Source organism: Cebidichthys violaceus, unplaced genomic scaffold (assembly GCF_023349555.1).
Source record: "Cebidichthys violaceus isolate CVI_PGR_0920_01 unplaced genomic scaffold, fCebVio1.0.p SCAF_4, whole genome shotgun sequence".
NCBI lineage: Eukaryota > Metazoa > Chordata > Actinopteri > Perciformes > Stichaeidae > Cebidichthys > Cebidichthys violaceus.
In genome coordinates, this window is record NW_027176594.1 from 327,059 (window position 1) to 347,762 (window position 20,704).

The window sequence follows — 20,704 nt, forward strand, 5'->3', positions numbered from 1 at the left end:
GCTCTACAGAAGCAATAGTGACCCAGAACACAACAGGGTACTTTTCATTTCTTAAACTTATTCTACTGTTCTAATAGTGTCGCTACTATTGTGCCTTAAAGGGATCGAGGAGATGTTTTAAAGTGCGTTAGTGTGAGGTTCTTCTCCACAGTCAGTGTTCTACTACAGTAGATGAGTTTATAGAACCAGAGGAGAACCAAAGTAAAGTTCTGCTGAGGACGTATTTTAGACTCCTAAACGAATCAATGTCAGTTTAAGTGAACGTAATATTGAGAATATTTTCTCCTCTTTATCTTTCTGTCAGACAGACATTACTGACGAGGACCTGAAGCTGTTATCTTGACTTTTATGATATTTGTCGGCTTCATTCAGGCGTGTGTGTGTGTGTGTGTGTGTGTGTGTGTGTGTCTCTTTTTTACATCATTACTGTAAATTGTTACTTTTGCTTGTGTAAAGTGAAAAAATTGGACTACTGCTGGATTGGTTTTCTGGTCAAATCACTATTATAGAAAGTAACTAAGTACATGTACTGAAGGATGAAATGTTCCTTAAAATGCTCCTTCTTCTTAAGATAAATAAACTATTTGAAAAGCGTCTTGGATCAGCTGGAAAAAGCACCGTCACAACATTCAAACACAGATTCACATGACGGCCAACATGTTGAACATTTGAAATACCTCGGAACAGCTGAGCTTCTCTTTCAGAGATGCTCACAGCGACTTCATCTTCAGAGGAAACTTAGTGCCTCGGTGTCAGTCAGCACATTTTTAGTACTAAACTATTGTTGAGAGTGATTTCAACTCTTCACCTTCCTGCCTGGTACGGTCACCTGAACTGTAGAGCTCTGGGAGGCGCTATAGACTAAAATGGACAATAAAGATTAATTGTATTAAAGTACATGAATCCCGACAATCATACTTAAAAGTAAAACACTGACAGGGAACATTTTACAGCACAGTGAGTACTTATACTATTCACTTAGTTGGTACACTTGCATACTTTTACATGAGGCTTTTCGACGTAGGACTTTTACTTGTATTGGAGTATTTCACAGCGTGGTATTAGTACTTTTACTTCAGTGAAGGATCTAAGTACTTCTTCTACTGATGTTTTCAGCATAAGTCAGCCCTTGAGTTTATCTAATGTTAAATAAAAGGACATTCTCAGTAATGCCATCAATAAGACAGATGGTGAATAGCTTCTTAGAAACAGGGACATTTTAAATGGACTCTGGTACTTTAAAACGTCACTGACGGATGTAACAAAACAACAACGGAAGTTCCCGGGAAAGTATATTCCGCCAAAAAAAAAACAGTGTTCGATTGAAACTCCCGCCACATATCCTGCCCGGCTTCTCAAGCACTGACGTAACTTCCCTCCTACAACGCTGAGCCAATCAGCGTCGGAGAAGCTCCTGCGTCACCTTCAGCGGACCAATCAGAGCGCGGTGACGTAGCGCACAGCTGATCCCAGGAGCAGAATTGGCGCTAGTTTGGGGCTCAGTGTGCGGAGGAATACAGACGGATAGAGACGCGGAGAGGACTTCAAGACGAGAGAGAAACACTCTGCTGTCAGCCGAGAACACTCCTCACAACCTTTAAAAAGGTAAGTCTGTCACTAACGCTTTAATACAAGCCGCGAAACGTTTAATACGTTTGTGCATCGTAACCGGAAGAGAGTTCTTCTTCTTCTACTGTTCAGAGTTGGTTTGCTAGTTTAGCGTCTAAAATACAACAATTAGTTGATTTCACGTTATGCAGAAATATTCTCATAATACCGTAATGTGTTTCTGATTAAACTACAGTCATGTAAATCCCTAAAGATGAGTATATTTCATGTAAAATCATCCGGTTGGACCTCTGCTATCTTGGCGCCATTTAACAACCACGATGCATTGTTTGTTCTGCGGGTATTTTACTGTGTGTATATATATATATATATATATATATATATATATATATATACACACACACCTACCTGCTGGATTAGTATTTACGAACTTCACACACGTTAGTTATAGTATAGATTTCTATGTTATAATATTTGTTGGTTCATCTGATGTTAAACATGAAGGAACTACACATTCAATTTACTGAAACTTTATTGTAATCTTCCAATGACAACAACAGTGCTGTGAACCATTGGGGGACAACACTGAGTACATTTACTAAGTACTGTACTTAAGTACGATTTTGAGGTACTTGTACTTTACTTGAGTATTTCTATTTTGTGTTATACTGTACTCCATTTACGTGATACTTTTAGTTACTTTGCAAATCATTGGCACAAAATATAAGCCTACTACTAAATTTAAGATATATTAATATATAATAAACTACTCAGAAGTGTGTAAAGTAATTCTAATGAGCTCCACCTTTTACTAGTGATGAACACATTATTGCTTCACTATAATAATATGCATTATTCTGGTGTGTGTGTGTGTGTGTGTGTGTGTGTGTGTGTGTGTGTGTGTGTGTGTGTGTGTGTGTGTGTGTGTTGATGGGTCTGGTCTTTCTCCTTCACGTTTCACAGTGATCAACACAACATGCCGAGTACGCGCTCTAACGGCCGGGCTCAGCCCACGCTCTCCTTCCCGCGCCGCAAGTCCTGCAGAGTCTCCTCCAAGACGCCACCGCCGGACAAATGTCCTCCAGCTCCGCCGCCGACCGAGCCCGGACCCCGGCGACCCGCCCCGACCCGGATCGGACCGCTCTCCCCCAAGCTGCCGGTCGCCCGCCCGTCCCCCCTCTCGCTTCCGGCCCTCCAGCCACGACTTCCCCTCAGCCCCCGGAAACGCACAGGTGAGCGGCTCCTCCTCGCAGTCATGACTTCATTCAGAACAGCTGGAGAGAATTTAGCTCCTTTCACCCATCTATTGTTGAGGGTTACAACGCTCTAAAGGGTGTGGTTGTGTGGAGGTATACAACAATATACAGATAACCTAAAATCAGGGTGGTAAACAACAATGTAGATTAGCTTTGATGATTAATTCGAGGTCTTCCTCTTCATCAACGTCACACCTTTTTATGTTTTTATCTCCAGGTGATGAAAACATCTGTAACCTCGGCGTCGCCCTGCTGGGTTCGCCGCCCAAGCAGAGCAAGCCGACCCCGACCTCGCCCAGGAAGCCGGTCTTCGACGAGAACTCGCCGGTCTCGGCTCGCCGGCGGCTGGTCCCGTCCTCGCCGCCGCCGCGACCGCTCTCTCCCGCCGCCGGGTTGTCTCCGAGGCGACAGGAAACGCCCGCCGGGAGCCCGGCCCGCCAGAGGCCAGAGAGGAGGCCGCCGGTCGTTCGGCTCTTCGGAGAAAGTAAGAGACGCTATGCGTTCATTAATAATCCAGCCGTTGTGTTTAATATTAATCGTTTGGTCCAGAAGATGTCAGATGGTAACAGATCACAGGTTCCCAGAGTCCGAATCGACCCGGTTTTCCACCATTAAACGAGGGTGAGTGTGACTGAAACCCTCCCGCTGGCAGCCGTCACTCACTCCGTCGCGTCGTCTTTCTCTCCCCACAGAGTCGAGGTTTGTGAGCGTGAAGCAGGCGCTCCACACCGCCGTCCCCGAGCGGCTCCTGTCCCGGGAGGCCGAGCGGGCGTCCATCCGGTCCTTCCTGGAGGAGAAGGCCCAGCGGCGCCTCCCCGGCAGCCTCTACATCTCCGGAGCTCCGGGAACCGGCAAGACGGCCTGCTTCAACTGTGTGCTGCAGGACATGAAGGTACGCTAGTAGTACTTATGAGGGTATTTTTACTGCAGTAGTAGTTCACAGTGAAAGTAGATGTTGAAGGCTGCAGTGACACCTACTGGAGACTTTGAGTCACTGGAGTCATCAGTCACTGAAGTACTGAAATATTCATATTTAATCAAATAATGTACTTGAGTACAATTGTTAGGCACTTGTACTTTTCTTGAGTATTTCCAATTTATTCTACTTTATACTTCCAGGCCACTAAATGTACTTTATAGCATTTATTCTTATTCAGATTAATACTAAATATGAATAAACTAAATCATTATGTAGATTTATAGGATTATTAAGATACTGAGCAGCATATAAAGGTAATTCATATTAACTATAGTACAGTGAAATACAATAAAGTCATAATTATGAAGAGGAAGTTGTATCCATCTGTTTCCTGTTGAGATCATTATCATTCAGTGTTGTTGTTGTTGTTGTTGTTGTTGTTGTTGTTGTTGACAGGCTGAGCTGGCGTCCGTTCACACGGTGCTGGTGAACTGTATGAGTCTGAGGAGTTCCCACGCCGTCTTCCCGCTGCTGGCCGACAAGCTGAAAGCGCCCGGCGGGCAGAACGGACTGCAGAGGTTCCTGACGGCCCCGGGGCCCGCTGTGTGAGTGACCCGACCCGGTTCTGAGAGAACCACAGAGAACCAGATATGTGATGCAGCCGGTCACTAGAAGTTTTTTAGTTTAATAACTCATTTGTTTATCATTAGTGCTGGAATAAAGCAAAGCAGATGATAATTAAGTACAAATTGCAAATATTTAACAACGGCTAAGACTTTAGAAGAACTGCGTTTGTTTGGTTCTGTGTCATTTCTGCCTCGCTGAGGTTCTGATCCGATCAATAACCGGGACTCTGTTTGGTCCTCAGGCTGCTTGTTCTGGATGAGATGGACCAGCTGGACAGTAAAGCTCAGGACGTCCTCTACACCATCTTTGAGTGGCCGTACCTGCCGAAGTCTCGCCTCTGTCTCGTCGGTAAGAGTTTAAGTGAAGACATTTAGTGAAGACATTTAAACGAGATCCTGTGTGAGCGTCTTTATCAGCGGTGTAAAGAGACATTCTGTGGTTCTTGTGTCTAAGCTAAAGAACATGAATAAAGACGGATATTTTTATTTTTCAGGTATTGCCAACGCTCTGGATCTGACCGACCGCATCCTCCCCCGGCTGCAGGCTCGGCCTCATTGTCGCCCCCTGCTGCTACACTTCCCTCCCTACAGCCGGCAGGAGCTCGCGGCCATTGTCCAGGACCGGCTCTCTCAGGTAGACTGAGATTTAACGTCTTGAACAAAGTAAAACACGAGCTTGTGTGTGTGTGTGTGTGTGATTGTCTTGACTTTTAAACGTTTGTATTGATTTGTTTCTCCGCTGCTCCTCTCAGGCGTCGGCTGAAGGGATCCTGGACGCCTCCGCGGTTCAGTTTTGTGCCAGAAAAGTGTCGGCGGTGTCGGGAGACGCCAGGAAAGCTCTGGACATCTGCAGGTACGAGTTTCTCCCGTCAAAGTAAAGTTCAACCGTGTTGTTTTTAACTTTGTTAATTAGAGCATTCATTTTTAGAGCATACGCCTTTTTGCGTTAGCTTAAATCTGCCAGTGTTGCTTCTCGATTTGATCCCGATTTATGTGGTTCATCATAATAAAATGTTAATTTAGGATGAAGTATGTTTTGTTTACGTCTTCTGTGTTGATTCTTTGAGTTCATGACGTTAAAGAGTTGCGTTTGTTGGTCGTTCGATTGATTTTAGTTTTTATTTCAGGAGAGCGGTTGAGGTTGTGGAGTCTGACGAGAGGAAGAAAGCGTCGGATCCAAAAGCTGAAACAAAAGGTGAGTTTCTCCTCCATTCGCTGATGAATCACGGTGCAAAAGAAAACGGTGTAAGAGAACGCTACTAACTCTGAAACCGCCCGTTGTCCTGGTGCAGCGTCGCGGGTCAGCCTTTCTCAGGTAGCGCGGGTGCTGTCGGAGGTTTACGGCGACCGGATGGCGTCTCAGTGCGGCGGCGGCGCAGACGGAGAGAGTTTCCCGCTGCAGCAGAAGCTGCTGGTCTGCTGCCTGCTGCTGCTCACACGCAGCGGGAAGAGCAGAGAGATCGTCCTCGGGAAGGTGAGTCACTCCACTGGTTCATGTTCAAATGTTTTAATAAACCAGAGTAGATGTTTGCATGATCCTGAGAGGAGTTAAGAGTAAAAGATGTTACAGTAGAGCTTTAAGAGTAGAAGATGTTACAGTAGAGCTATAAGAGTAGAAGATGTTACAGTAGAGCTATAAGAGTAGAAGATGTTACAGTAGAGCTATAAGAGTAGAAGATGTTACAGTAGAGCTATAAGAGTAGAAGATGTTACAGTAGCGCTATAAGAGTAGAAGATGTTACAGTAGAGCTATAAGAGTAGAAGATGTTACAGTAGAGCTTTAAGAGTAGAAGATGTTACAGTAGAGCTATAAGAGTAGAAGATGTTACAGTAGAGCTATAAGAGTAGAAGATGTTACAGTAGAGCTATAAGAGTAGAAGATGTTACAGTAGCGCTATAAGAGTAGAAGATGTTACAGTAGAGCTATAAGAGTAGAAGATGTTACAGTAGAGCTTTAAGAGTAGAAGATGTTACAGTAGAGCTATAAGAGTAGAAGATGTTACAGTAGAGCTTTAAGAGTAGAAGATGTTACAGTAGCGCTATAAGAGTAGAAGATGTTACAGTAGAGCTTTAAGAGTAGAAGATGTTACAGTAGAGTTAACGTTACTTTACACAGATATACAGGAATAAAACCTAATTCTTAACCTCAGCTGCTGTATTTCAAATGTCCAGCAGGTGTCGCTGTAGCTCAGATCATGAATGCGGATCATTTAAACCTGCAGGTCGTGTTTTGAACAAAGTGTGAAACTGATTGTTTTTGTGTGTTTTTAATGTTTCAGCTCCACGAGGTCTACAGCCGACTGTGCGCCCAGCGGCAGGTGTCCGCTGTCGCTCAGGGAGAGTGTTTGTCTCTCTGCGGTCTGCTGGAGAGTCGAGGAATCTTCTCCCTGAAGAAAGCCAAAGAGGCTCGACTCACTAAGGTACTGCTTAGAGACCAAAGAGCTCCGCCGCCAAACTCGGCAGGAAAGGAGGGTGGAGGGTGTTTTTGTTCTGGTTCCTAAACGGGTCTTGATGTGCGTTTCCTGTGAATCCTAAAGGTGAGGGTTTGATGTCAGACGTTTGTTTCTTCCTGCAGGTGTTTCTCAAGATCGAGGAGAAAGACGTGGAAAACGCTCTGAAGGATCGAACGCTGCTGGGGAGCATCCTCGCTGCAGGACTCCCCCCATGAGCACACACTCTACTTTTTATCTACAGAGATTTTTTTTGCAGTGATTTTTTTTATTTGAATTTTTCTCGTTTTTGCTGAGAATTTGTATATATTTTATGAAAATGTTATCTTTTTGTTATTTGTTTTTCTCATACCGACGTTGACGCTCAGTTTCTGAGTTGAGAAAATGTTTTTAACTCGTCGGTTATGAAATCACAGCATTTTTGTTTCAGTTTGGATTTGAAACGTTTCCATTTTTATGCTGTAAATAAACAAATGTACAGACATTTTAATCAGATCTCCTCTTATGGTTTTATTCCCAATATCACTGTTTGTGCGTCGGACAGAGAGACTAGATTAGTCAGACATGGTAAAAGATAGTTCATCAGAATAAAGGGATTCATCACTCGTGACTCCAAACACTTTTCCCTCTTTTGTCGACGAATCACTTTGACGGAACCAACTTTCTCCACAAATAATCAAACCACAAAAAAAAAAATGTGATCATACGGTTCTTGTAAACAAGCCGTTCATCATAAATAAATGACGAGATGTTTGTAGACTAAAGATCAAAACCACCAGTTAGTGAGGGAAGTCTGTTAAGTCACTTTCTATCTGAGGAGGGAACACACAGTGAAAGTATCGCATCATCTGTATATTTGCAGTATTGTGAACTTATATATTTATTTATTTATTTTAAAAAGAACTATGCGCACAATCCTGAACAATAGCTCCAGACTGAACTCTGAGCACAATCCTTTTTGTTTTCACTCCAATATATATAAATCCTAAAATCACTTAAGACTGAAATCTTAAGTCCTGATCACAACAACCACATAATCCGGACCGATGGCGTTTAAATGTCCGGCGTTTCGATCCGAGCTGCTCCTCTGATTGGATTAAAGGTTTAAAGCGTCACTGAAGCTCAGCTCAGGCTGTGAGACGACGTCAACAAACCAGCAGCCTGCAGAGCAGAGTGCGGCTCTTGAATCTCTGATTTCTCTGTGAACCCCCTGAATGCATCGTCACTCACCTTCCACAAAAAGAAAAAAGTTTATCAAGTACTGTACTACATCTCAGTAAGTATTATTATAACAAGTAGTTAAAATGAGCTCCACACACACTAAAGCATCAATAACTATAATCCTGTTATATACATTATTCTGAAATGAGTACTTTTACTTTTGTACATTTTGCTGCGAATACTTTTGTACTTCTACTGAAGTAATATTTTTAAATGCAGGAGTTTTACTTGTAACGGACTGTTTTTACACTTAAACGTTGGTACTTTTACCACATAACGGATCGGAATACTTTTGCACCGCTGAAAGTACTTTTAACGACATTAAACCAGGAGATTTTATTCCACATTCAAATACCAGACACAAATATAAACTATTCAAATCAGATCTTTATTCAAATATGATTTACTCACAGCAACGTGGATGAATATATATATAGTATTTATATATATATATATATATATAATAGTGCATGTTTTCAAATACAAATACAGTGACCAAAAATGTAAACATTGTCGGAGATAAAATATGAATCAATATTCAAACGTATGATAATAATAGTGAACCACACTCAAAGCTTTAGTAGAGATACAGCAAGCAAATACAAGTCACTTTCTCCAACAGTGCATTTCACATAAATCTATATATATATTATACTTTAGTGCCTATTTATTTAGTTGATATTTGACTGTGATTGTCTGAGACGTCTGGACTCATCAGGAACCAAAACAAAGAAAAAGTATCAAATACTGAAGAGTTTGAATCTGTTTAACGTCGTCTTCTTCACGCCGGAGAGACGATTCCTCACACTCGGGACTTTAACTGTATATTTAAAGTAAGGTCACACAGAACCAGAACATCTGTCAGAATCTTTCTGTAGATTCATTTTTTTCCCCAAATGTTTAAATATGTATTGGTCTTCTGCTGTACTGTTCAGAAACATAAGAAGTTTTTCTAATTTCATATGTTTGTTTTGAGGTTTCAAAGTTGCTTCTAAATGTGGAAATCTCTTCAAAATCTGTTTTCTTAAAATATAGTTTGTCACATTTCATCACTTCATAAATCTCCTTTAACCTCTGAAGAGCTGGACTTACGCTCTGCAGCCAAACATTGTTCAAACTCACAAAGAGCCTTTCATTACTTCTAGTAGTTCTAGTTGAGCTGCCGACGTTTCAAAACGTTTCACATGTAACACTGTCAGGATTTTAATAAGCTGTAAATATAAAGGGGATAACTGGATCTCACAATCCGACATCTTCTTTTAAATAATTTGCAGCTCTGACGCTTTCATCTCCTTCTAGAGAAACCAGATCGACGCTCCAACAACGTCAGACACAGAAGACCAGATTGTTGCTGCTGAAGACATTAGAGACATGAAGACGTCCGCGCGTCCAGTTTAAAACAACATAAACACGCTTCACAAAGCATGTTTGAAAAAATACATGAAGAAGTTGATATTTTGGGGCCATTTTGATTATTTTGAACATTTGAAAAAAGGGAAATCTTCTTTCAAACGTTGCATTTTAATAAAGTCATATCAGGAGTTTAACTTTGAACAGAAACACAAGTTGATTGTGTAGCGTTAAAGTAAAGTAACTGTGTTGTTTCAGACTGGACACTCCTGAGTATAAAGAACAATATTAAATAAAAAAGATAAATAAATAGTTTTGCACATTCAGAGTGACGAGGTTCAGCCGGTGTTAGAATCAATAAACATTCTCAGTGAGTTTAAATGCATTCAGATTCAGAAGTATACTCACAAACTGTACATCGAGTAGAATATTTCCTGAACTTTAGCCCTCAGTTTGAGTCGCGCGACGCGACGCTGACATCAGCATGTTTTTACAATCGGTAGTTTCATCGAACAGTCAGAGAAACAGTCAACAACTGGTGATGGAGTCCGTCAGTTCCATTCGATGGAGACAGATAAAAGTCTAAACGTCAAATGCAGCAAGGCGCTAAAATATGTTAAAATGGATTAAAACTTATAATATATTGGAAATAAACGTTGATTTTTTTTCCCCCTTTTCATCCCGTCTCTGGATTTAAACACCAAGCCGACACTGATTTAAAGACTTGGAGCCGGAAAAACATTATTTTACTGTAATTCCTCAATAATTTTACAATTAAGTAAAGTTTGAACCATTGATTATTAATTTACTGCATTTAAAAATTACAGGCCAGTGGTTATTTCCAGGAACCCCGATGTTCAAGCACATTAATGTCTTTATAAATTCTGTAATTTTTTTAAACATTTTTATTTAACAGGAAAAAAAACCCCATTGAACTAGAAAATGACAAACCTGTTAAATAAAAAGTAAACGAGGCGTTTAAAGCAGATCAACCCTGACGATGACTACACTCATTAAATACAACACAATCACTTTCATTTTATACATCTCTTATTTCACTCTTATTTTACCTTTTTTATTTATTTTTTACTGTTTTACCATGATCAATTTATTCTGTGTTGTATTCTATTCATTATTTGTCATTTATTTTATTCTATTACTTAATTTGTTGTGCATTAATCTTTTCATCTTCTCTCCATTTCCCTCTTGTTTTCCTCTTGTCAATCATTTGAAACTTTAAATTCCTTTTGATTCGTTTGAAAGCTGCTTTATAAATAAAACTTTAAATTATTGATTGATTGATAAAAGTTTATTATTATTATTATTCGCCGGTCTTCATTCCGGGCGAACAAGCAACTCATCTCCAGCCGCTTTAAGCAACATAAATTAATAATATTATAGTTTCACATTTAAATTATTATTATAAGTTATTATGTAAAACTTCTACTCTGAAACTTTAAATCAAGAATTTACTTTTGCATAATCACCCTCAACAAGTTGAGCTTGACTCTGTCTTGATTTGTTGGTCTTAACATGTGAATTAAGAGAATTAAGTTTTAGCGTTTGCATTTACCAGGAAAGCGCCTCGTTAGCGTAGCAGAGTATTCCTCATTGAACTCAATGTAAACCAGAAGCTGCATCTCAATGAAGAAAAACTGAATTAAATCTGATTGTTATAAAGGCAGCACATCTTAAACATAGCCTCTACTCAGAAAAAACACTTCTTAAATACTAATGTGACTTGATAAATCTTATTTTGTAGTTTATTCTAATCTAAACTTGAGATCCAAAATAGTCAAATATCAAAAATACTTCGGTTTGGTCCGTTTCTGCTGCCTCTGAGTCATAAACACTCACAGCTGCCTCTTGAGGAAGAAAACTAATAAAGCACAGCATGTTTGTTTGGAGACGTTCATGAATGAAGTACATTCAAATAGTTATCTGACTGATTTCATAAGAGCTCAGAAAGAGTCAATTCTCCCCGATGTTCATTATCCAACAGCTTCAGTCCATCGACACCTGAGGAACCGAACTGTTCCTGTCCAGTTTGTTTCGCTGCTGTCGAAACACTGCAATCAACCCGATACAAGTGTACTTTGAGAGGAAAGAGTAACTTGAAATGAAAATACTTATCGTTTAAAATCAGATTTTGTATCAAAAAGATGTGTTTTTATCAGCGGAGAGAGGTTTAAACAAAACTCTGACGGTGTTTCAATGATATTTCTGCAGTTAAATAGAGACGTTTTTTATCATTTATTATATAAAGATGTCTGTTCTTCTTGGTTGTTTGTTTTTTCGACAGCAGCGATTCACTCTGAAGGACTCTGATGGGACTTTAACGAGACGACGTGGTTCTCAGTTTGTCTACCGACACGTGTTTCACCGTCTGATAAGGAAACGGGGTTTTTCAGGGGTCAGGGGTCATGGGGGGGGGGGGGGGGGGGGGGTCCCCGTCTCTACCTCAGCCGGGCAGAGAAGCAGCGCATGTACTCCGTCATCCAGCGGTCGTCCACCACCGTCAGCTGCGACCGCGTCGTCTTCTCCAGGTCGGCTGACCGAGCCCGCCGGCGGTCCAGGTTGGAGCTCCGCTTGTCGAACTCCCGCCGGGTCTGACAGCAGGCGTCGGACGTGTTGTTCTGAGAGAGAGAGAGAGAGAGAGAGAGAGAGAGAGAGAGAGAGACAGAGAGAGAGGAGTCGTTTCCGAAAAGCACACCGACGTTTTATTATTAATGCCCGCAGAGTTTCTGGTGACTCGGCTTCACTTCTCTGGTGTCCTGTGAACGAGGTCCAGCCGCTCTGACAGACTCCTCTGGCTTCACCTTTAGGAGTTTATCCTCGACTTTGGAGCAGACAGAAGGGCCCCAGCTGAGGATCTGAGGCTGTCTACATTCCTTCTATATACACATATATATATATATATATATATATATATATATATATATAAGTTTTGGGGCTTTAAAAGTGATCAGTGAGACGTTAAAATCAACTCCAAAACGAACAGGGAGCCAGTGGAGAGAAGCCAGGATGTGATGTCGCCTGTTCAAAGGTCAAGGTTTCACGTACAAAACACACGCTCGCTTTATAAAATATGAGTGATTATCTTGTAGTATTGTAGTATTTTTTTCCCTCACTTAAGTGCTTCTTCCAGTACGGCTAAAACCAGTAACCCGTAGTCTGGACCCCTAACGTCTAAATGTTTTATAAAGGTTTTTACTCAGTGCATGAAGGTGTCTTCACTGAAACACTCACGTCATTCGGGGTCCTCCTGACCTCCGTGCGTCTCTCGGTCCAGTCCAGTCGGCTGGACGGCCTCCGGTTCTCCTTCTCCTTGGTGCCGATTGGCGGTTGGCTCTTCGCTCTCGGCGTTTTGCGGACCACAACTGGTTTATCTTCGTGGGAGCTGTCCCGGTGTCCCGACTCGGGCCGGGGGTTGCGGCGGCGGGGTCGGGGCCGTTGCTTTGGCACCGGGTTTACCGGCTCCCCGTCGGAGGACGTCGGCGTGTCGGCGGGGCCGTTGTCCGTGTCCGTGTCCCCTGAGGATCCGCCGGGGTTTGGAGCCGCCGTCGCAGGACCACCGCCAGCTTCGCTCACACCGTTTTCTACAACTGCTGGTTCACACACCGACAAACGCTGCAGCTCAGAGTCACAGAGGCAAACATGCGACCAAAGAAACATTTTCTCATTGATATTTACTCTCTGTTTTTCTGTCGTGTCAACACTGAATGAATATTCAAATAGTTTCTGCTCTAGTTTCTGCTCTAGTTTCAACCAGCGTCTCTACCGTCTGTGTGTTTGTTCGTCATGTAGTATTGTGTGTAAAGACCTTCCCCCTCTGGAGACCCAGTAGGTCTTTTATATCTGAGCTCAGTGTCTGAACAGGAGGAAACAGTCCCAGACTGAACCTTCAGTCCAAATATTTTTAGCATCAGCGTCTCCTGAGTTTAACCAGCTTTTGGCCCTCTATACGGTCAGAGTGACGCACACACACACACACACACACACACACACACACACACAGAGGAACTCCTCCTGGGGTTCTGTTAGATTATCCCAAAAATATTCCTGGAAGAGAGGACAGGAAACAGCGGGAACATTCTCTTCAAAGCATATAGCCAGTCGTATAAATCCCCGTTTTCTCACATGAATCCCAAACCCGGGTGAGATCAGAGTCCTTGAGGGAGCATTCGGTTTAAAACGCAAATTCATTTAGAGTTTCAGAACGCCTGAACTCAGAGGGATGAAGACAGCAGGGCTGCAAGAGTAGCGTCTACAGAAAAGACTCGACAGTTTTAACTCCAACGATGCTTTGAGCTAAATGCTAACAGCCTTACGTTGACAATGCTAGCATGCTGACGTTTAGCAGGTAACGGTTTAGCATTGGTCACCTTCACCTTTAGTGAAGTTGCTAGCAATGCTTAGCATCGTCTCATTAGCAACAAAAACAAAGCGCAGCTGATGGGAAACGTGAATTTGGTTTTGCAGGTGTTCGGTCGTAAACCGAAGAGAAAGCCCAATGAGCACCGACGTTATGAGACGAATGGATTAATGTCTGTGGAGGAGATGCAACCATTGGTCAATTAGTCGATAGACAGAAATGTAATCTACTGTTTGGATAATCCTGATCAGACTCTGGGAAGTTGTGATTCCTGACATTTTAATTAACCAAATAATCATTTAAAAAAACAAAAAAAACAATCAATAGATTGATTGATAGTGAAAACAATCATCTCTAATATTTCTTAGAAGCGTTCTTACTTGGTACCTGATGTATTTATGGTTATTGATCAGTTATTAAAACTACAGTCAGTGTCGGTAACAGCCTCCTCACCGGCGGTCGGTGCAGCGTCTACGTCTGCGTCTCCTCCCGGCTCGGTCCGTCCTTCCTCGGAAGGCGGTTTCGACCCGGGGCCGGACGCCTTACGTTTCACCTCCTCTGCCGGCGGTGGGAGGGACAGGGGGGCAATTTTGTTCCTGTTCAGCCTCGGCGTGGACCAGCCGCTGGATTCGGAGCCGCTGTCCCAGCCCTCCCAGAACCAGGGCTTGTGGGAATGCTCCATCACCCGCCGGCTCAGACGGTACTTCAGAGAGTCCTCGTAACACTTGGAAAACGTCTCCCATTTGGGGTCCCTGAACTTCTTCATGTACTCCGTCCGGATTTTCTTGGTCACCATGGTCGTTGTTATTGCTCCTGTCTGGTCCGTATCACTGCGGAAAGCAGAGGAGGACATGAAACAATGACATTCGCGTCATAAAATCAAATCAGAGACGAACAAAACATGATGTTGTCTCACGGCAAGAGACGGACTTCATCAAGGATTCCCAGTGAAGTAATACCTAGAGTACTTCATTAGTATAGTAAAATCAGAGAAAGAAATTTAAAGATTAACAAAAAAAACCCAAAGATGGTGGACAAGACAGTGCAAAGGTCATAGACCCGGTGTCTGGTTTCTAAAAGAGTGTTTTGATGCTTTCATCTTGTCAACAACCAGACGAGGAGGAAGTATTTATTGAGCTCCTTTCCTGAAGTAAACACTCCAAAACAAGTAAACGTCCTGCATTGAAAATGTCACTTAAGCAAATGTATGTAAGTGTAATCAGGAAAATGTACTTAAAGTATTTAAAGCAGAAGAATGTCCCCTATGACTGTCGTAGTATCGTATAGTGTGTCATTACATTATAATTAAATTAAATAAAATAAATACGTATGTAAAGTACAAGAACCAGTACAGGTACTTGAGTAAATGTACTTAAGTTACATTCCACCACTGCTAATCATAGTCTACCAAATGAATGAACGCGTAGGTTTCTGAGAGGATACCTGCAGCACCTCGTGACGTGCGTGTGCCAGGCGTGGTCTACCTTTAAGCCCCGCCCACCTCCCGTCACAACAGATTACCGTCAGAGGAGGGTTGAAGCTTATTATAGTCTTACTACTGACTATACTGCAACTAGTACTCACACTAACGGAGCTATTTCTGTCCGCAGTCCTACCGCCTACACATACACACACACACACACACACACACACACACACACACACACACATCACATTTCATTTTATTATCTTTATTAACCTGTTGTAAAAAATAAACTACATAAATTATTCATTTAATTTATCTGACCTGGCCACGAAACCGGGACAATGTTTACCGTCAACAGCAAATGATTGCTCATTCATTGAGTGTATTTTATTTTTTCTTCCTTTAACTGAAACACTCTTATTTTGAAGGCTTTCTTTTCCCCAGTCACACCCCAAAAACATCGTATTTTCTGAATTTGAGCCTTTAAAAACACCGCAGAGGAGAACAAGACGGACAATCGCACCTTCTGAAGAGTAAACAAATGTCCTGACGTGTGATAAGGTGAGTTTTTAAATGACAGTCGTCGTGTGAAAACAGGCTGCAGCCGTCATCACACCTCGTTAAGCCACGTTTGTAAACACGGTGAGGTTTTATGGGTTTTATCAATTTGAGGATAATGGTTGAATATTAAAGCCAGGTGTGATTTTACTCACCCAGACCTCATCCCAGAGGGGTCCGGTCTGATGTCGAAACCCCGTCAATCCCTTCAATCCCGTCGGTCAGACGCCTGACATCGCTCCGTTACTCGATGCCAGAACACACCGAGAGCCACGCGACAAGCTAGCTGACGTGCAGCAACGAGCTTCCGGCGTACCCTTTCAGAGTAAAACGGCTAGGACTACTTTCCCTTGTAAATGTTTAGTGTCATTGCTCTTGTATAGTTTGTATTTCCATTCTCTTCTCATCTGATCTATTTCCTTCTAGGTGAGTAAAAGTCAATGAAACACTAAAGTATGGTTTACATTTTGTACTACCGTGTCATTTGCAAGTGTTGATGGTAAAAATAAATGTTATTTCTATGTCGAAAATAAGTCATAGTATAGTATGTCGACAAATATTAAGAAGTCATAGAATGGTATGTCAGAAAGTTAAAATAAGACAAAAAAATAACATTGTGAGGTATGTAAAAAAAAATCATTAAAAAGTCATAGTACAGTATGTCGAGTACAAAGTCAAAAATATCGTATATCGAAAAAAGTTGTAAAAAAAAGTCACATTATAGTATGTCGAAAAAGTCATGAAAAAAGTCATAGTATGGTATGTTTAAAATAATAAAAGTCAATGAAACACTAAAGTATGGTTTACATTTTGTACTACCGTGTCATTTGCAAGTGTTGATTGTAAAAATAAATGTTATTTCTATGTAAAAAAAAAGAGTAATATTATTATATGTAAAACAAAGGTCATAGTACAGTATTTACATTCTCTTCTCATTTGATCTATTTCCTTCTAGTTTATATATTTCTTTATTTCATACCTTTCTCTATTTATCTGTACAGTTTTTTTGTCCTTGTGCTGCTGAAACACCTGAATTTCTCGTCCAGTAACTTCATCTATAATAATATACCATCATTATTGATTAGTTGATATTAGTTTACGTTAATATTCTTTATTAATAATCCAAATCTGCAAAGTAATTAAAGCTAGCAGATAATTGTGCACTAATAATATTCCTAAAAGATATTTCCTTATGAAATGTAGTGGAGTAGAAGTACTCAAATACAGTACAAATACCTCAAGTATTATACTTAAGTACAGTACTTGAGTAAATGTACTTTCTACCTGTGTACGTAGGTATTGTTTTAAGACAAACTTGAAAACAATTCGAACCTTTAAGACGTAACCTTTATTTTGAAAGATGGATTCTATACTTCCGGCACCATTCTGATTAACTCCCGCGAGCATGATGGAGCAGAGTGGAACATTTTGTAGTAATGAAGAATGAAATATGATTTCTTCGTGAAGATGCAGGGACCAGACTGCGCATGCGTGCTCTGCCTCCATCTGTGCAGTGACGACAAAAGGTGAAGCATAAAGATTAAACTTCAAACTCCTTTAACTGTTAAAGGTTACTTCCTCTTTATCTTGTAAAGAGATATTACTACATTTATTGTAAAAATGAATGTTATTTCTATGTCGAAAATAAGTAATAGTATATAGTATGTGGAAAAAAAGTAGTAAAAAAGTCATAGTATACTATGTCAAAAAATAATAAATGTATGCATAATAGCATAATATGTACAAAAAAGGTCAGATGAAATATGTCAAAAAAGGTAATAATATAGTATGTCGAACATATTAAAAATAAAGTCATAGTATAGTATGTCAAAAAAAAGTCATAAAAAAGTCATAGTATAGTACAGGGGTATTCAATTAAAATTCCAAAAGGTCCAGATTGAGAAAATCTCCTCGTGCAAAGGTCCGGAACATTACAATAATATCTAATTTGCGCTATTTAGTGTGATATGTATGTATGTATGTATGTATGTATGTATGTATGTATGTATGTATATATATATATATATATATGTGATTTGAAGTTGTCTCGTGAATGAGATTTTGAAGAGCTTTAATTTTGAAATGCTACATCAGAATGTCCAGGTTCTCTCTGAGTGACACCTCGAGGTGGTCTGCTATCAACCTGAAGTGAAATTAGTTTGTGACTATGCGCCGTTTCCTCTAAAATTAAATCTGAAATTAGACAAATTGTCTCATGAATGTGATTTGAAGTTGGCTCGTGAATGAGATTTTGAAGGGCTTTAATTTTTTGACATAGTCATGTCAAAGAAATGTCATGACTATGTCAAAAAAGTAATAAAAAAGTCAGTGCAATATATCGAAAAAGTCATAAAAAAGTAAAAAATTGATAGTACAGTATGTCGAGTACAAAGTCAAAAATAGGTCATCGTAAAGTATGTCGAAAAAAAGTAATAGTATAGTATGTCGAAAAAAGTAATTGTAGAGTAGGCGTGTCAAACTCAAGGCCCACGGGCCAGATCCGGCCCTCGGTGCAATTATATCCGGCCCGTGAGAAAATATCATATGTCTATCATAATTGGACAGAAATTAAAATTTGAACTGCTCAGCAATCCGTTGACGGGGAAAGGCCACCTGTGCGCAATCAAATGGAGCTGATAGACCTCCAGTGACACTCTCAAGGCAAAGTATGACTCTGTGGGCGCTGCTCCAAGCTTCATCCCCCGAAACGATGCCTCAACTCCGCCTACATGCTGCTCAAATGCTCAGCGTGTTTGGAAGCGCATACCTGTGAGAGCAGCTTTCCTCTGCGATGAAGATGAACAAAAACCCCACACAGGAGTCGTCTCACTGATGCACACCTTCACTCAGTTGCGGCTGGCCAATAGAGGGCCAGGGGGCGTGGCCCCACCTCGAGCGCCCATCCTTGAGCCACAAAAAAAAATGAAAAAAAATAAAAATATATATATATATTTGTATATATTAATAATAATAATAATAATAAATTATACAAATTGTCAATATTTGTGTTTTTGAAATATGGAATGTACCCAGTAATATTTGTACAATGCACAATTCTTTTGCATTATGTTTTGATGCTTTTAATGGTTTTATGTGAAGCACTTTGAATTGCCTTGTTGTTGAAATGTGCTATACAAATAAACTTGCCTTGCCTTACAATATGATATCTGCACAAAATATATGCTTTTCCTGCATGTCCCTCCCTCAGCAATAAGTAAATGACAATGTGTGATTTCATTCTTGTTTTTTTACATTTAGATATGTTCTTTTGATATTACAATATGTACTAAGCTCAGGATGCACATTATTAGAAAAGGGATGTTAAAATTACCAGGAAAACATTTAACCTGAATCATAAAAACACATTTCCTCAAAACCATTAAAAACAATATATACAAGAGGAAAAACAGGGACACCTGGTGGGTAAAGTGAAAAGGTGCGTAGGACTGGGTGACTAAACAGAGACAACAGAAACTATAACATTACACAAAGGAAATCACATACTTGCCAAAGTCAATGCATAAACACATTAATTGTCTTCTGGTATTTTACTACAATTCTGGGTCCAAACATGAAAAATAACTTTACACAAGAAGATATTTACATCAGCAAAACTTCAACGATAAAAACAACACTATAAAGCTGGGTAATGTTATAATATTAACAGAAAGCAACGTGTCTTAAATGTTACACCCTTCCAATAAATCACCTTAACATGGTTTAGGGCCGTGTGTGTGACCTGTGACCTGTGTTCTCAGACCAAGAATTCACTCACCATCTGAAAAGAGTTGTGGCAGCTGGGCCAAAAAAAGGGAAACCGGGTCCCTTTCTGGAGCCAGACCTGGGAGTGGAGCTTGCTGGTGAAGGTCTGGTTTCCGGGACATGAGACATATGGTTCGACCAGGAACAACCCAAAAAAAATCTACATTGAGCCACCGCCCTATGGGCCCACCGCTCAAAGGGATATGCAGAGGGGTGATTGGGTAAAATGGCTAAAGGGGATTCTTTCCTGTGTGAGTTTTCATGTGTACCTTTAGAGCTACGTTGTGCTTTTATCACAAACTGAGCAGCTGAAAGGTTTCTCTCATGTGTGGATTCTCATATGTGTCTTTAAAGTTGATCCTCGGTTAAAAGATTTCTTACAAACTGAGCAGCTGAAAGGTTTCTCTCCTGTGTGGATTCTCATGTGTGTCTTTAAAGTTGAACCCCGGTTAAAAGATTTCTTACAAACTGAGCAGCTGAAAGGTTTCTCTCCCGTGTGGATTCTCATGTGCATCTTCAGATTTCCATTTGTGCGAAATGTTTTCCCACACTCAGAGCATGTAAATAGTTTCTCACCAGCGCTACATCTTGAATAACTGACATGGACTTCATCAGGTTTCAAAAAGTTTAAACCTGACTGTGGTTCTCTGGTCTCCTTCCAATCATCACAGTCATCAGTGTCAGAAGACTCTCCAGTCTTCTCATCAGTATATGGTTCTGGATGTCTATCTGGACCTGAGTTCATGTCTGGTTCTGGTCCTCCACAGTCCTCTCCATCAGCATCTGTTTCCATCTGTTCAGTTTGTCTTTGATGAAGATGTGAGGACTGAGCTTCCTCATCATCTTCTTCACTCTTCACAAGAGTGAATGAGAACTTGACATCAACCTCCTCCAGACCTTGAAGCTGCTCTCCCTCCTGACTGGTCCAGAGTTCCTCCTGTTCCTCTTTAATGTGTGGGGGCTCTGGTTCCTCCTGGTCCAGACTGGAGCTCCACTCCTGCTGCTCAGGGGGAACCTCTTCTTTAACCACCAACAGCTGCTGGACGTCTGCAGGAAAACAGTAAACACACACAGAGACGTGACAAAGAAATATTAGTATTGAGCTAATAGTCTCCTGTAGATACACTTGTTTTCCTGCCATCATTCCCTCTTCCACTCCCTGTGCACAGCTACCAAACAGACATGCCGACAC

At 40.9% G+C, this 20,704-nt stretch overlaps 3 protein-coding genes across 4 annotated transcripts in view; 1 reads left to right on the forward strand and 2 right to left on the reverse strand.

Annotated features, from left to right (window-relative positions):
* Positions 1–1,500: 1,500 nt before the first annotated feature.
* cdc6 (cell division cycle 6 homolog (S. cerevisiae)) lies at positions 1,501–7,315 on the forward strand. The gene is made up of 12 exons (XM_068727528.1): positions 1,501–1,605; positions 2,533–2,801; positions 3,043–3,309; positions 3,518–3,717; positions 4,201–4,349; positions 4,613–4,719; positions 4,865–5,004; positions 5,123–5,223; positions 5,498–5,565; positions 5,663–5,844; positions 6,650–6,790; positions 6,946–7,315. Exons 2-12 carry the CDS (start codon positions 2,546–2,548, stop codon positions 7,036–7,038), a joined length of 1,704 nt encoding a protein of 567 aa, XP_068583629.1. The 5' UTR covers positions 1,501–1,605; positions 2,533–2,545; the 3' UTR covers positions 7,039–7,315.
* A 4,507-nt stretch (positions 7,316–11,822) lies between these two features.
* ccsapa (centriole, cilia and spindle-associated protein a) lies at positions 11,823–15,997 on the reverse strand. Of its 2 annotated transcripts, XM_068727538.1 has the most exons (4): positions 15,906–15,997; positions 14,220–14,596; positions 12,641–12,999; positions 11,823–12,027 (listed from the first exon to the last, which is right to left on the reverse strand). In XM_068727538.1, exons 1-4 carry the CDS (start codon positions 15,914–15,916, stop codon positions 11,848–11,850), a joined length of 927 nt encoding a protein of 308 aa, XP_068583639.1. In that variant the 5' UTR covers positions 15,917–15,997; the 3' UTR covers positions 11,823–11,847. The 2 variants fall into 2 exon arrangements, with proteins under 2 accessions (XP_068583639.1, XP_068583638.1); XM_068727537.1 differs by lacking the exon at positions 15,906–15,997 and having other exon boundaries at positions 12,641–12,996; positions 14,220–14,619.
* A 1,111-nt stretch (positions 15,998–17,108) lies between these two features.
* The window catches only part of LOC137885102 (zinc finger protein 236-like), a 35,069-nt gene continuing 31,473 nt past the window's right edge, over positions 17,109–20,704 (reverse strand). The window contains 4 exon segments of the mRNA XM_068727247.1: positions 17,109–17,256; positions 18,518–18,654; positions 19,526–19,801; positions 19,803–20,559. Coding sequence (XP_068583348.1) covers positions 18,597–18,654; positions 19,526–19,801; positions 19,803–20,559 — 1,091 coding nt within the window. The 3' untranslated portion in view covers positions 17,109–17,256; positions 18,518–18,596.